The sequence below is a fragment of the Delphinapterus leucas genome, chromosome 3, assembly GCF_059928025.1.
Source record: "Delphinapterus leucas isolate spDelLeu-1000000601 "Yukka" chromosome 3, BTC_Dleu_Yukka2, whole genome shotgun sequence".
Taxonomy (NCBI): domain Eukaryota; kingdom Metazoa; phylum Chordata; class Mammalia; order Artiodactyla; family Monodontidae; genus Delphinapterus; species Delphinapterus leucas.
Genome location: NC_143131.1, coordinates 53,314,685 through 53,328,332, shown reverse-complemented (window position 1 = coordinate 53,328,332; position 13,648 = coordinate 53,314,685). Strand labels below are relative to the sequence as shown.

Sequence of the window (13,648 nt, the reverse complement as noted above, 5' to 3'; positions counted from 1 at the left end):
ATTGAAATACAAATTTCAAGTTACAAAATGAAAATTCTCAAGTTACTGTATGCATTTATTCACAATATAAAATTAGCTTTTTAAAAAATTATTCGAGTTTATTTCTTTTAGTTTTTATTCAATTTATTTAAACTAAAAATGTTTGATGCTATGTAATATTGGATTGGCCATCTTAAAGAAAAACCCTAACGAACTTTTTGGCCAACTCAATATTTATCTTTGATTTATTAATCTCATAAGAATTTTTCAAATTTAATGCTATAATTAATTTTATCTTTGACTTGCTAATCTCATAAGAATTTATCTCCATGCTAGAGCCACTTTCATGGAATATGATATGTTTAAAGCAGTTCTAAGTTTACTTTTATTTTATAATTACCATATCTCTGCTTGAAGTAGCAGTTTTTGTATCGTATTCAGTAACAAGTGATATAATTTGCATAAGTTTCTACTTGTCATACAAGGTCATTCTCAAGGCCTTCCTAAACTTTATTTTTTTAGTTTTTCAAAATTGCTTTTATTTCATCCATTGTTTTCAACATTCAGTTACCTCCACTGTGATCCCTTTTGACCTAAAATATATTGAAAATATATATGGGAAATACCTGAAATTTTAAAACCTTAAGATTACTCAGCAGGTCCTCCTTCAAGTTGCACAAGCAGTGAAGGTAAACATGAAATTTTAACAAAGAAGAAAAGAAACCTACACATCTAGGTATATAGTCAGAGAGTGATGGTCTGTTATCAATCGTAAATATGCTGTGGATGATACTGAATCACTGTTCCTTAGGAGAACCACTCCATTTATTTCTCTTCTACTATATTTGTCCAGGTGGGGTAAAACCTTGTGCGTTAAACTGCTTGGCTGAAGGTTACAATTTCTACACTGAACGTGCCCCTGCGGTGATTGATGGGACTCAGTGCAATGCAGATTCACTGGATATCTGTATCAATGGAGAATGCAAGGTTGCTCAGATTATGAATTTCATTGCTTTTTGTTGGGGTTTTTGAGACTTCTGTCTTTTTTTTCTCATATAGTAGCTCGTAATTAATACTATGCTAATTTTTAATAAAGAGGGCTGCATTTTAATTTAATTTTCAGTAAGGAAATATACATAGTTAAAGGTAGAATTATCCATTCACCTTCAAGCACCATGCAAGTGTGATTTATTCTGGTATTCTAGTTATGTTTATAGGGATTGCTAGAGCTATGAAGATATTTTGGAATTTAATTTCCATCATTCTTCTGTTTACAAACAAGATGATAGCAAAGAGGGGGAATGAGGATTCAGCTCATTCATATGTCTACTGTGTGTTCTCAATGAAAGATTATTTGATATATTTCATAGCAAAATATTTCCTCAAAGTGTAAAACAGCTATGCTCTTCCTGTCTTCTTTTGAAGCATTTATAATGGTTTTTGCTATAGAATTACTCTTATTAATGCATTTACTTCAGAGAATTAACCAGACCAGTTGGGAATTGCAGGAGCAAATCCATGGTATTTTCCTAGACCTGTGTATGAATCTTATCATAAGAAATTAGCCACAAAAACCACTGTTTTCTTAACTTTTTTCCTTGTCTGCTTTTATTTGACCTTAAAGAGAAACATAAAACTAAATACCAGAAACTGAGAAAGATGAGATAAAAAACACTGTCTATTTTAGTTAGTCTCATAATTTCTTGCAAGTTTCTGTCCTTCTGGTTAACTTGTCTCCAAATGTATCTTATGTTGCACTGTGTGTGTGTGTGTGTGTGTGTGTGTGTGTGTGTGTGTGTTTACTTACTTACTTGAAGAAAAAGTTATTTCTGGGACGGTATAAAAATGTTTTTCAGATAACCAAGACCCAGGCACAGGTTATATTCAGACATTGCATGCCTGGTATTAATGGCTAAAAGTCAAATTACAAATTTAAGTGCCAAAATATGACAAAAATATATGAAGGCCACATTTCTATGATTAAATACAAAATTGAAAGGTAGAATTTCAGCTTCTACAATAAAATTTCATATTTATATCTCCTTTTCTTTATGGTAATTTTATTCAGCTAATGGAAACAGGTATTCATTTTTAGAGATTTCCTCAGGCATGAATTCCACAACTAATCCTTGACACTAACACTAAAAATTGGATATCCAAAAGAGCCAGTGGTTTAGAAAGGGCAAACCATAATGCTCAGTCAAGACTCTTGTTGTTATAACCCTTGTTGTGTAGGACCATATGCCATTTTTTCTTAGTTCTTGCATTTCTTAATTGAGGGTATAAGTAAGAGCCCATTGCCAACAAATTACAATATTTTAAGAATTGGAGCCTGGTATCTATCTATACATGAAGAAGAAGTCTAAGCTAGAAATACAGGTGTACATTCCTGGGGAATCAGAATTTTTTTCTTTAAACTTATGTGTTGAGAAGTGTCAGCTAGAATTAATTACTTAGGGAATGAAGGTAAAAGTGGAAAGAGGAAAGTATTTCCTGTTTAGATTTCCTGTACTGGAAAAACACGTAAATAAATAAGTTATATTCATTTGGTTAGTGGGTCCAAGAGTTCCTCCTCTTTTTGATACACTGAATATTCTTCTCTGTTTTCAGCATGTAGGTTGTGATAATATTTTGGGATCCGATGCTAGGGAAGATAGATGTCGAGTCTGTGGAGGGGATGGAAGCACATGTGATGCCATTGAAGGGTTCTTCAATGATTCGTTGCCCAGAGGAGGTGAGTGTGTAGAAAGAACTCTTCCTCACACCTCTGGTGTACTTGGAATAGCCAAAATATTTGATTTCCCCCCTTATTTTAAAAATTTCTTTATTCAGGCAGACAGTGGTTTTCCCCAAAATTGCTTTCATTCCTTTAAATATTAAATATGGCTTCAGGTTAGATATTTTAAGGACATATTATTCCATTTCTACTTGACTTCATTTAGCCACGTTTCTTTAAGATGGGAATTCCCACAGAGCCTTGAAGTGGGGGCCATGTGTTGAGGGAAAAAAAAAATGAACTAATATTATATATCTTGAGACTTGAAAGATATCTTGAGATAATTTTAGAGGAAAAGAAAAATACTCTTAGATGTATTCATGAACCCAAAGGGGAATTTGCTCATTATTCACAATTTATAAAGTGCAAAAGAAAGCATGGAAGAATAAGGAAACTCTTATTACTGAATGCTTACTAAACACTCATTTTCTGATGAAAGCTCCAGATGCTGCTTATTACTGGCTGTCTTCTGTGTTCCAGGCTACATGGAAGTAGTGCAGATACCAAGAGGCTCTGTTCACATTGAAGTCAGAGAAGTTGCCATGTCAAAGAACTATATTGGTAAGTAGCATATTTTGCTAGATTTTAAAAATTAATGAGGAAAAGCACCACAGTATCATGAAGGAAAAGACATACTGCTTTGAGGTAGAACACTTTCATGTTAAAAAGAAGTTCCACATGAAAGAACTAAACAAAAAAATTAGTAGTTTATAGCTTACTCTTCACTGGGTTAGTTGATTTTTTTTTTTTTTTTAATTTTTGGCTGCGTTGGGTCTTCATTGCTGTGCACAGGCTTTCTCTAGTTGCAGTGAGCGGGGGCTATTCTTCGTTGTGGTGCACGGGCTTCTCATTGAAGTGGCTTCTTGTTGCGGAGCATAGGCTCTAGGTGCATGGGCTTCAGTAGTTGCAGTGCGCAGGCTCAGTAGTTGCAGCACGTGGGCCCTAGAGCGCTTGGGCTTCAGTTGGCGTGGTGAGTGGGCTTCAGTAGTTGTGGCTCACGGGCTCTAAAGCGCAGGCTCAGTAGTTGTGGTGCATGGGCTTAGTTGCTCTGCGGCATGTGGGATCTTTCCCAGACCAGGGATTGAATCCATGTCCCCTGTGCTACCAGGGAAGTCCCATAGTTGATTTTTTTTTTTTTTTTTTTTTGCGGTACACGGGCCTCTCACTGTTGTGGCCTCTCCCGTTGTGGAGCACAGGCTCCAGATGCGCAGGCTCAGCGGCCATGGCTCACGGGCCCAGCCGCTCTGCGGCATGTGGGATCTTCCCAGACTGGGGCACAAACCCGTGTCCCCTGCTTCGGCAGGCAGACTCTCAACCACTGCGCCACAAGGGAAACCCCATAGTTGATTTTTTAAAATCAATTTTAATGAGGTATAATTTACATATAATAAAATGCATCCATTATAAGTGTATAGTTCACAAAGTATTTACAATTTTATCTGTATCTCTCTATATATAGATATAGATATACATATACATATAAATACCACAACCAAGATGTAGAACATTTCTGTGACTCCAAAACATTCTCTCATTACCCTTTGCAGTCAAGTCCCCCTAGCCTTAGCCTCAGAAAACATTGATCTCTTTTCTGACATTTTATTATTTTACTTTTATTTATTCTGGAATTTCACATAAATAGGATCATATACCATGCACTCTTATATCTGGCTTTTTTTTCATTCATAACATAATGTTTTTGAGATTCATCTATATTGTTGAGTGTATCTGAAGTTCATTCCTTTTTATTGCCAAATAGTATTCCATTGTTTGGATATACCATAATTTATTTATCCACTCACTTGTTGATGGATATCTGGGTCATTGTCAGTCTTCAACTATTATGAATAAAGCTTCTTTGAACATTCATAGACAAGTTTTGTGCAGGCATATGTTTTCGTTTCTCCTGGATAAAAAGCCTAGGAGTGAAATCACTGAGTCATATGATAAGTACATGTTTAACTTTATAAGAAATTAATTAAATTAAGTGTTTTCCAAAGTGATTGTATCATTTATATTTCTACCAGTAATGTAAAAGAGTTCCAGTTGCTCTACATCCTGTCAGTACTTGGTATTGTCAGTCTTTTTAACTCTACCCATGTAGATATTTTTTTTTGTAAAATGTCTAAACAAATATTTTGCCTATTTTTACATTTTTTCTTTTTATAAAGTTCTGAGTTCTTTATATATTCTAGTTATGTCTTGTTCAAATATATGTTTTATGAATATTTTCTCCTAATCTGTGGCTTGTTTATTTCTGTTCTTAATGGTGTCTTTTAATTCTGATGAAATCTAATGTATTAATTTTTTTATAGTTTGTGCTTTCACATCCTATCTTAGAAATTTTGCCTACCCCAGGATTGCAAAGATTGTCTTCAGTGTGTCTTAGAGAAATTATGGGTTTAGCTTTTACATTTAGATATATGGTCCATTTTGAGTTTTTATGTAAGGTATAAAGTAAGGATTGAAATTCAGTTATTTTCACATGGATATTCAATTACTATAGCACCCTTTGTTCAAGAATGTTATTTCCCCCATTGAATTACCTTGACATTTGTGTTAGAGATCAATTGCACATGAATGTATGGGTCTATTTCTGTTCCCTCCCATTGTTCCGTATGTCTGTCCTTAAACCAAAACCACACTGTGTTGATTAATAGAGATTTCCATTAGGTCTTGAAAATAGGAAGCATTATGTCCTCAAATTTGTTCCTCTTTCTCAAAATTATTTTTGTTTTTCTAGGTCCCTTACATTTCTATATACATTTTAGAATCAGCTTGTCAATTTCTACAAAAAGAGATTATTTGGAATCTATAGATCAATTTGGGGAGAATTGACATCTTAAAAATATTGTCTTCCAATACGTGAAAAGACTTACCTGTATATTTATTTAAGTCTTTACATTTGTTCAATAATGCTTATTTTTCAGTGTACACATCTTGCACATATAGATTTTTAAAAAATCTATCACTAAATATTTCATGCTTTTTGATGTTATTGTAAATGATATTGATATTTTAATCTCATATTTGAATTGTCAGTTGTTATACAGCAATTGATTTATTTTTGTATTGACCTCATGTCCTGTGTCCTGGTTATACTCATGTATTAGTTCTGATAGTTGCTTTGTACATTTCTTAGGATTTTCAACATAGATTATCATGTCATCCTTCAACAAAGGCAGTTTTACTTCTATCTTTCCAATATTTATGTCTTTTATATTGTTTTTCTTGCCTTATAATAGTGATCAGGACCTTCAGTACAATGTTGAATAGAAGTGAGGAGGCTGGACAGCCTTTCATTGTTGCTTATCTTAAAGGGAAAGAATTCAGTTTTTTGGGGTTTTTTGTTTGTTTTTTTTTAACCACTAAATATAATGTTAGCTAGAAGATTTATGTAGATGCCCTTTATCAGGTTGAGGAAGTTCCCTTCTGTTTCTAGTTTTGAGAGTTTTCTTCATGAATAGGTTTTGAGGTTTACTGCATGATCATGTGTTATTTTTTTTCCTCCCTTTCCTGTTAATATAGTAAATGCATTGATTGGTTTTCAAATGTTAAATCAATCTAGCATTCTTGGAATAAAAATCACTTTGTCATAAATTTATTATCCTTCATATATATTGTTACAATTGATTTACTAATATTCTGTTAAGAATATTTGCATCTATGTTCATGTGGGATATTGGTCTGTAGTCTTTTCTTATAACATCTTTGTTGGTTTTTATATTAGGATAAACCTGTCCTCATAAAGTTGGTTGGGAAATATTCCTTTCTTCTCTATTTTCTGAAAAAGTCTGGGTAAAATTGGTATTATTTCTTAATGTTTGATAGAATTCAACTGTGAAGCCATCTGGGCTGGAGTTTTCTTTGTAGGAAGTTTTTAATGAAAAATTCAGTTTCTGTAATAGATATAAAATTGTTGAATTCATTGGCATAATTTTGTGCATAATATTCCCTTATTCTGTTTGAATGCCTGTAGGATCTGTAGTGATGGCTCTTCTCTCATTCCTCACATTGGTGATTTGTATCTTCTTTTTCTTGATTGTTCTAGTGAGGTGTTTATTAACCTTATTGATCATTTCAAAGAACAAGCTTTTGGTTTAAATGACTTTTCTATTATTTCTCCATTTTCCAGTACATCGATTCCCACTCTTCTCTTTATTTTTTCCTTTTTGCTATTCACTTTGTGTTTAATTTGTTATTTTTCTAGCTTCTCAAGATAGAAGCTTAGATTATTGATCTTAAAGATCTTTTTTCTAACCTAAAATAGGCATTTTGCACTATAAATTTCCCTCTAAGCGTTGCTTTAACTTCATCCCATATATTTGATAGTTTTTTTTTCCAACACTCAATTTAAAATATTTTATTTACCATATGACGCATGGCTTAGAAGGTATTATTCAATTTCCAAATATTTGGGGGTTTTTCTTAATTCCATTATGGACAGATAAGGTACTTTGTATGATTTTAGTTCTTTTGTTGAGGTGTGTTTTTATGGCCCAGAATATGGTATCTCTTAGTGAATGTTCCATGTGCACTTGAGAAGAATGTATATTATGGTGGTATTGGGTTTAGTATTCCATAAATGTCAATTAGATTAAATTGGTTGACAGTTTTGTTCAAGTCTTCTACATTTTTATTTATTTTCTGCCTCCTTGTTTCAGCAAATATTGAAAGAATCATGTTGAAATCTCCAACTAGAATTGTGGATTTGTTTATTTCTCCCATTAGTTGTAAGGTTTTGCTTCATTTATTTTCAGAGTTTGTTGTTAGGTGTATAGACATTTAAGATTGTTAGATTTTCTTGATGTATTGAGCATTTTATAATTATCCTATGTTGCTCTTTATTTCTGATGATATTCTTTGACCCTCATCTATTTTGACTGATACTAATCTAGCCACCCAGATTTCTTCTGATTAGTGCTTGCATAGTAAATTCTTTTCCATCCATCCACTTTTCACATGTAGGTGTTTCTGAACTTTAAATATGTTTCTTTTAGACAACATGTAGTTTGACTCTGATTTCTTATTGTATCTAAGCATCTTTGCTTTTTCAATTACAGTCTCTAAATGGGGGGCTTGCCAAGCTTTTTCTGTAAAGGCACAGATGGTAAATATTTTCAGCTTTACAGGACATGAAGTCCCTATCTCAGCTATTAAGTTCTACTATTGTAGTGTGAAAGCAGATACAGATAATACATAAATAAATGGGTATGACTGTGTTACAATAAACTTTATTTACAAAACAGGTGGTGGACCATAGTTTGTCAGCTCCACGTCTGGATCATTTATATTTAATGTAATTGTTAAAATCATTGGGTTTAAGTCTACCATTGTGCTATTTTTCTATTTGTTCCGTGTATTTTTCCCTTTATTCTCCTTTTATGTCTTCTTTTAGGTTTATCAAGTGTTTTATAGTATTCCATTTGGACTCTACTAATGGCTTATTAGCTATACTTCTTTTTTCTATTTAATTAGTGGTTGCTCTAGAGTTTACAAAATGCATCTTTAATTTATCACAATATACCTTCAAATAATATTATACCATTTATGTATAATGCAAGATGCTTGTAACAGTTTATTTCCATTGTCTTCTTCCATCCTTTGTGCTATTTTTTAAAAACACATTTTACTTTTTCATATGTTATAAACCCTACAATACATTGTTATTATTTTTGTTTTAAAGAGTCAGTTATCCTTTTTAAAAATTTAAAAATAAGAAAAATTATTTTCTATTTACCTACATATTTATTGTATCTGGCATACTTTCTTTGTGTAGATCTGAGCATCCATCTGTATATATCTTCCAGTTTTTTCTCATTATATTTGTTTTCCTTTAAAATCCTTGAGTATATTTGTAATAGCTGTTTGAAAGTTATTTTCTGCTAATTCCATAATTTCTGTCATTTCTGAGTCTGTTGCTTTTACTTGGCTTTCTTCATGGTTTGTACCATATCTTCCCCTTTCTTGCCAGTTGTAGTAATTTTTCATTGGATGTTGTACATTGTGAATATATTTTTATTGAGAGTCTGGATTTTGCTGTTGTTGTTGTTTTATCCTTTAAAGAGTGTTAACTAACTTGTTGATGAGCTTGATATCTTTGAGGCTTGTATTTGAGCTTTGTTTAGGTGAGTCCAGAGTAGCCTTAATTCTAGAGTTGCTCAGCCCTACTAAAAAGGCATGATTCTCTGCTGAATGCCCTAGTGGTTGAAACTCTCTGAATTCTTTCTCTAGAAATTTTTCTGCTTGTGGTTATCTAGTTTTTTGTTTTCGTTTCTGTTTGTTTGTTTTTTGGTGGGTTTTTTTGGCCTGGCTTCATGGAATTTTATCCTGTGCATACATGGATTACTATTCAGCAACAGATTCCCTCCTTTTACTCTAATTCTCTGGTTCTGCAAATTCCAAGTATCTTAGCCTTCCCAGTTTCTGATCTCTGTCTCCTTAACTCAGTGAGACCACCATCCTCTGCTTGGGTTCTCATGGTCTACACTGACAGAAAGTGCCTCCAGGCGGGAAGCTAGGGAGATTATATGACTCACCTTGTGTTCCTTTTTGCCTGTGTCACAGTCCTGCACAGTCCTGGCCAATGTCTAAAAACAGCTGATTCATATATTTTGTGAGTTTTCTAGTTATTTATAATTGGAGGGCAAGTCCAATCCCAGTTATTTCCTCTGTAAAGACGTGGAAATTCTGTTTATTTGATGTTTGATCCCTTGAGACAGATTTAGACTCTGCAGAGACCCTTATGAAATCTGGTTGAGTTCTTATTCCCCTTAAAATACCACCTGTTTTTCCTTAAATCTTTTAAAAATAAGACTATATCTAGAATGCATCTTTAGGTACAATACCAGTATCATCAGGCTCTTCCTTCCTTTATTTAGGAAGACTCCTTTATTTTTATACCATAATTTTAGATTCTTTTCTGCATCAGCAAGAATCAAAAATAAGACATCAGATGTTTTCCCTTTGATAATTCTTTGTCCATAATGCCACATCCTCCTCCCTTAGTAAATTCTTATTCAGTCCTTCTTAAATGTTTGGTGTTTTTCTGAACTACGTTATGGTACCAGCAAAGGTGAGTTAGGATTCCTTAAGTGAGTAGATGGGAAAATGGAAAGTGAGAGCTTAAATTGAAGGAGAATTCAAAGCTGCTAGAGGTTTTGTTTTTATTTTTGTTTTTACTGTTTCATGTGATACAGGCTCAGATGTCCTATATAACCAAGTAATTTTGATGTTTCAAATGAGACAGAATTACTGTGAGAGTTGAAAATAAAAAATTTTAAATACAAGACAAATTTAAGACTAAATAATCCTTAAATTTCATTAACATGTTCTTATCTCAAAAGATTAATTAGATTTATTTTTGACAATCAAATGAGTTTTATAACATACGTGAAGTCAAGAAAGTACAGATATATTTGCCAGGCAGATGGGGGTGGGGGGAATGAAAATGGTCTATACTCTTAAGAACAAGTGGCAGAGGTCCAGAGAGTCAGAGACTCTCTGCATCATGACCCTTTTAGTCCTTTGGGCCTGCTTGTTTATCTGGCCTGATAAAGTTTTTGAAGAAGCTAGCATACTAACAAAAAAATTAAACTGACGTGTTTGTCACTGTCAAAGCATGATAATCATTATCAAAATTATCACTCATTTATTTATAGAAGTTTTTGTATAGTAGTGCTAATAACCCTTTTTCTATCACATATTTTTAAACTTTTTTATATGTTTTTTCCTATAGAGGTTTAAAAAATTATGCATGCATATCTACTAATCTTTTTCTTTATACTTTCTGAGGTTTTGGTCATGCTTAGAAAAGCTTTTCAATACCCCAATATTATTTTTTAAAAAGTACTCTTACATTTTCTCCTACCATTTTATGATTTAACTATGTTTACATTTAAATATTTACCCACCTGGCATTTATTCTTTTCTCTCTTTTTTTTAAACTTTGTTTTTATTGAGGTAATATCCAAATAACATAGAATTCAAACATTTTTAAAGTGAACAGCGTACTGGTATTTAGTACATTCCAAAATATTTTCATCACCCCAAAAGGAACCCGGTGTCCATTAAGCAGTTACTTCCCATTCCCCAGCCCCTGGCAACCACCAACCTGCTGTTTGTCCCTATAGATTTACCTTTTCTAGATATTTCTTATGAATAGATGCATAAAATATGTGACCTTTTATGTCTAGCCTCAGCCTCTTCCACTCAGTGTAATTTTTTTTTAGTCTTATCCTCATTGAAGCATGTACAGTTCTTCATTCTTTTTTATAGCTGAATGTTATTATTCCATTGTATTGTATATACCCCAGTTTGTTTATCCAGTCATCCATTGATGAACATTTGGTTGTTTCTACCTTTGGCTATTGGGAATAGTGCTACTATGAACATGTGTGTACATATATTTGTTTGAGTACCTATTTTCACTTCTTTAGGATATATACCTAGGAATGGATTTGTGGTATCTATTCTTATATAAAGAATGAGACAGATTCAGCATTTTTTTTTTTTTTTTTGCCAAAAAGCTAGTCTTTTGTCTTAGTTCCATTTCTTGTTATCTTTCCTTTACTAATTTAGGGTGCTTCCTTTGTTATATATTAATTCCCATATGTACTTTTGTTTATTTCTTAACTGTCCATTTTGTTCTATTGTTCTGTCCATCTGTGTGCCATACCACAGGTTGTTCCCACCCCATATTTGTATAATTACTGTTTTAATATTTGGACAGGAAAATCTGCTCTCTAACCCCACCTCCATCCCCAGTTATTCCTTTAGTCATAATTTCCCTTGCTAGTTCCACATTTTTATTCCTATAGATAAGCCTTTCATTCCTTTCTATCAATAACATTATAAATACTTAGTATCTTCTTGACATTCACATGGAAAATTACTATTTTAATTTGTGTTTAAGAAAATGGTCAAGAATCCCATCTCTACATCCAGCACAGCAACAGTACCCCTTGGTTGAGTTTGCAACAGACTACTATCATCCAAAAAGAACTATCTAGTTTCTGTAGGGACCACACAAGTGAAGTAAATAGGTATATGGTAGAGACCACCACCCTTGCACACTTTAAGACCTTATGGGTAGCATTCATCTCTGGCAATCCACACATACACACCCCCGCCCCCACTCCAAGATGCAATATTGTTTGTAGTTTACTGTTTTAGCTGGGGGAAGGAGAGAAGTTTCAGAGACTTCAACCTGGTCTTCCCCACTGAGATAGGTGTTATTTTTACAGATCAAGAGATAAATGTGAAGGTTATGCCAGCTACCAAGTATACTGTTTCCATTTTATTTTTATTTTATTTTATTTTATTTTTTTTGCGGTACGCGGGCCTCTCACTGTTGTGGCCTCTCCCGTTGCGGAGCATAGGCTCCGGACACGCAGGCTCAGCGGCCATGGCTTACGGGCCTAGCTGCTCCGTGGCATGTGGGATCTTCCTGGACCGGGGCACGAACCCATGTCCCCTGCATCGGCAGGCGGACCCTCAACCACTGCGCCACCAGCAAAGTCCCCTGTTTCCATTTTAAATTCAGGTCTGAGAGAAATGACCACTGACTGGATTCATGGACTCAGTGGACACTCTGTGAGCTGGACCTGGGTCAAAATTCCTTTTATTACTTTACTTCTACGTGGTCTTATCCTAAACAAGGGGCACCATTTGCCACTTCAGGTCAACTCAGTCCCTGTGCCCAGCAGTCCTCGGTATATTTGGATTTTCCCTTTCCCTGCTGGTAATGGCTTTTACGTCCTTTGAGGAAAGGCAAGGAAAAATTACCACTGAGTGCTGTGGTGTTGTGATGTTGTAGGATCCTATCTTCTGGTCACCCAGCCTCTGCTTAAGCTCAGTGGGTCTGGATCAGAAAAGTGCCCATCTCTTGGGCCCCTTGGAAGACTGTATTCTGTTAAATATCTCCATGACTACTCCTGACTGCCATGCTAATTTGTTATTGTTTTTGATAACTGTACCCACCTCCATTCTAATGGTTACGCCATACTTCCTGGCCTCTAGTATGTTGGGATCATCCCCATTGCTGTCTGCGAGCCCAGTTCTGTAATGACAGTTCCAAGCTTAAAGAGAAGAGCGTCTCAGTGATGCTGGTGCCTGTCTCACCAGCACATTCTTTTATTTATTTATTTATCTATTTATTTATTTATTTATTTTTGGCTGTGTTGGGGGTTCGTTGCTGTGTGCTGGCTTTCTCTAGTTGCAATGAGCGGGGGCTACTCTTCATTGCGGTGCGGGGCCAATTCTAATATGCTATTAGATTGCTGTAATATGTTATTAGATACATATCTGGAGCGCAGGCTCAGCAGTTGTGGCATGTGGGCTCAGTAGTTGTGGCTCGTAGGCTCTAGAGCACAGGCTCAGCAGTTGTGGTGCACGGGCTTAGTTGCTCCACGGCATGTGGGATCTTCCCGGGCCGGGGCTCGGGCCTGTGTCCCTTGCATTGGCAGGCAGATTCTTGACCACTGCGCCACCAAGGAAGCCCCAGCACGTTCTTTATTGTTCTAATAAGTGGAAGGTCTTTCAGGCCCTTGTGTAGAATATAGTCAACTGATAGGGTTTTTGCCTTATATACTATATCCACTTTTGAATGTCCACTTCTGTGAACTTTTGATCCCTTCCTCTTCTCCCTGCTTCCACCTCCTGCTGATAAGTGCTACCAGGCCCTGCAGCACCACAGTGCTCTCTACAACCATTTGGGAATTTTTATTGAAAGTCACTAAATCTATAGCTTAATACAGGCAAAATTGAGTCTTTACAAGAACAGGTTATTTCTCTCCACTTGTTTAGATCATCCTTGATGATTTTTATTAAAATTTCATAATTAACTCCACTAAGGGTTTGCCTGCCTTTTGATAGAATTATTACTAAGTATTT

At 34.7% G+C, this 13,648-nt stretch overlaps 1 protein-coding gene across 1 annotated transcript in view; it reads left to right on the top strand.

Moving 5' to 3' along the window:
- ADAMTS6 (ADAM metallopeptidase with thrombospondin type 1 motif 6) overlaps positions 1-13,648 on the top strand; it is a 273,067-nt gene that overhangs the window by 205,594 nt on the left and 53,825 nt on the right. Inside the window, exons 16-18 of the mRNA XM_022596555.3 lie at positions 833-966; positions 2,590-2,713; positions 3,236-3,316. Of these exons, the coding sequence (XP_022452263.1) occupies positions 833-966; positions 2,590-2,713; positions 3,236-3,316 (339 nt within the window). The remainder of the gene's footprint in view (positions 1-832; positions 967-2,589; positions 2,714-3,235; positions 3,317-13,648) is intronic.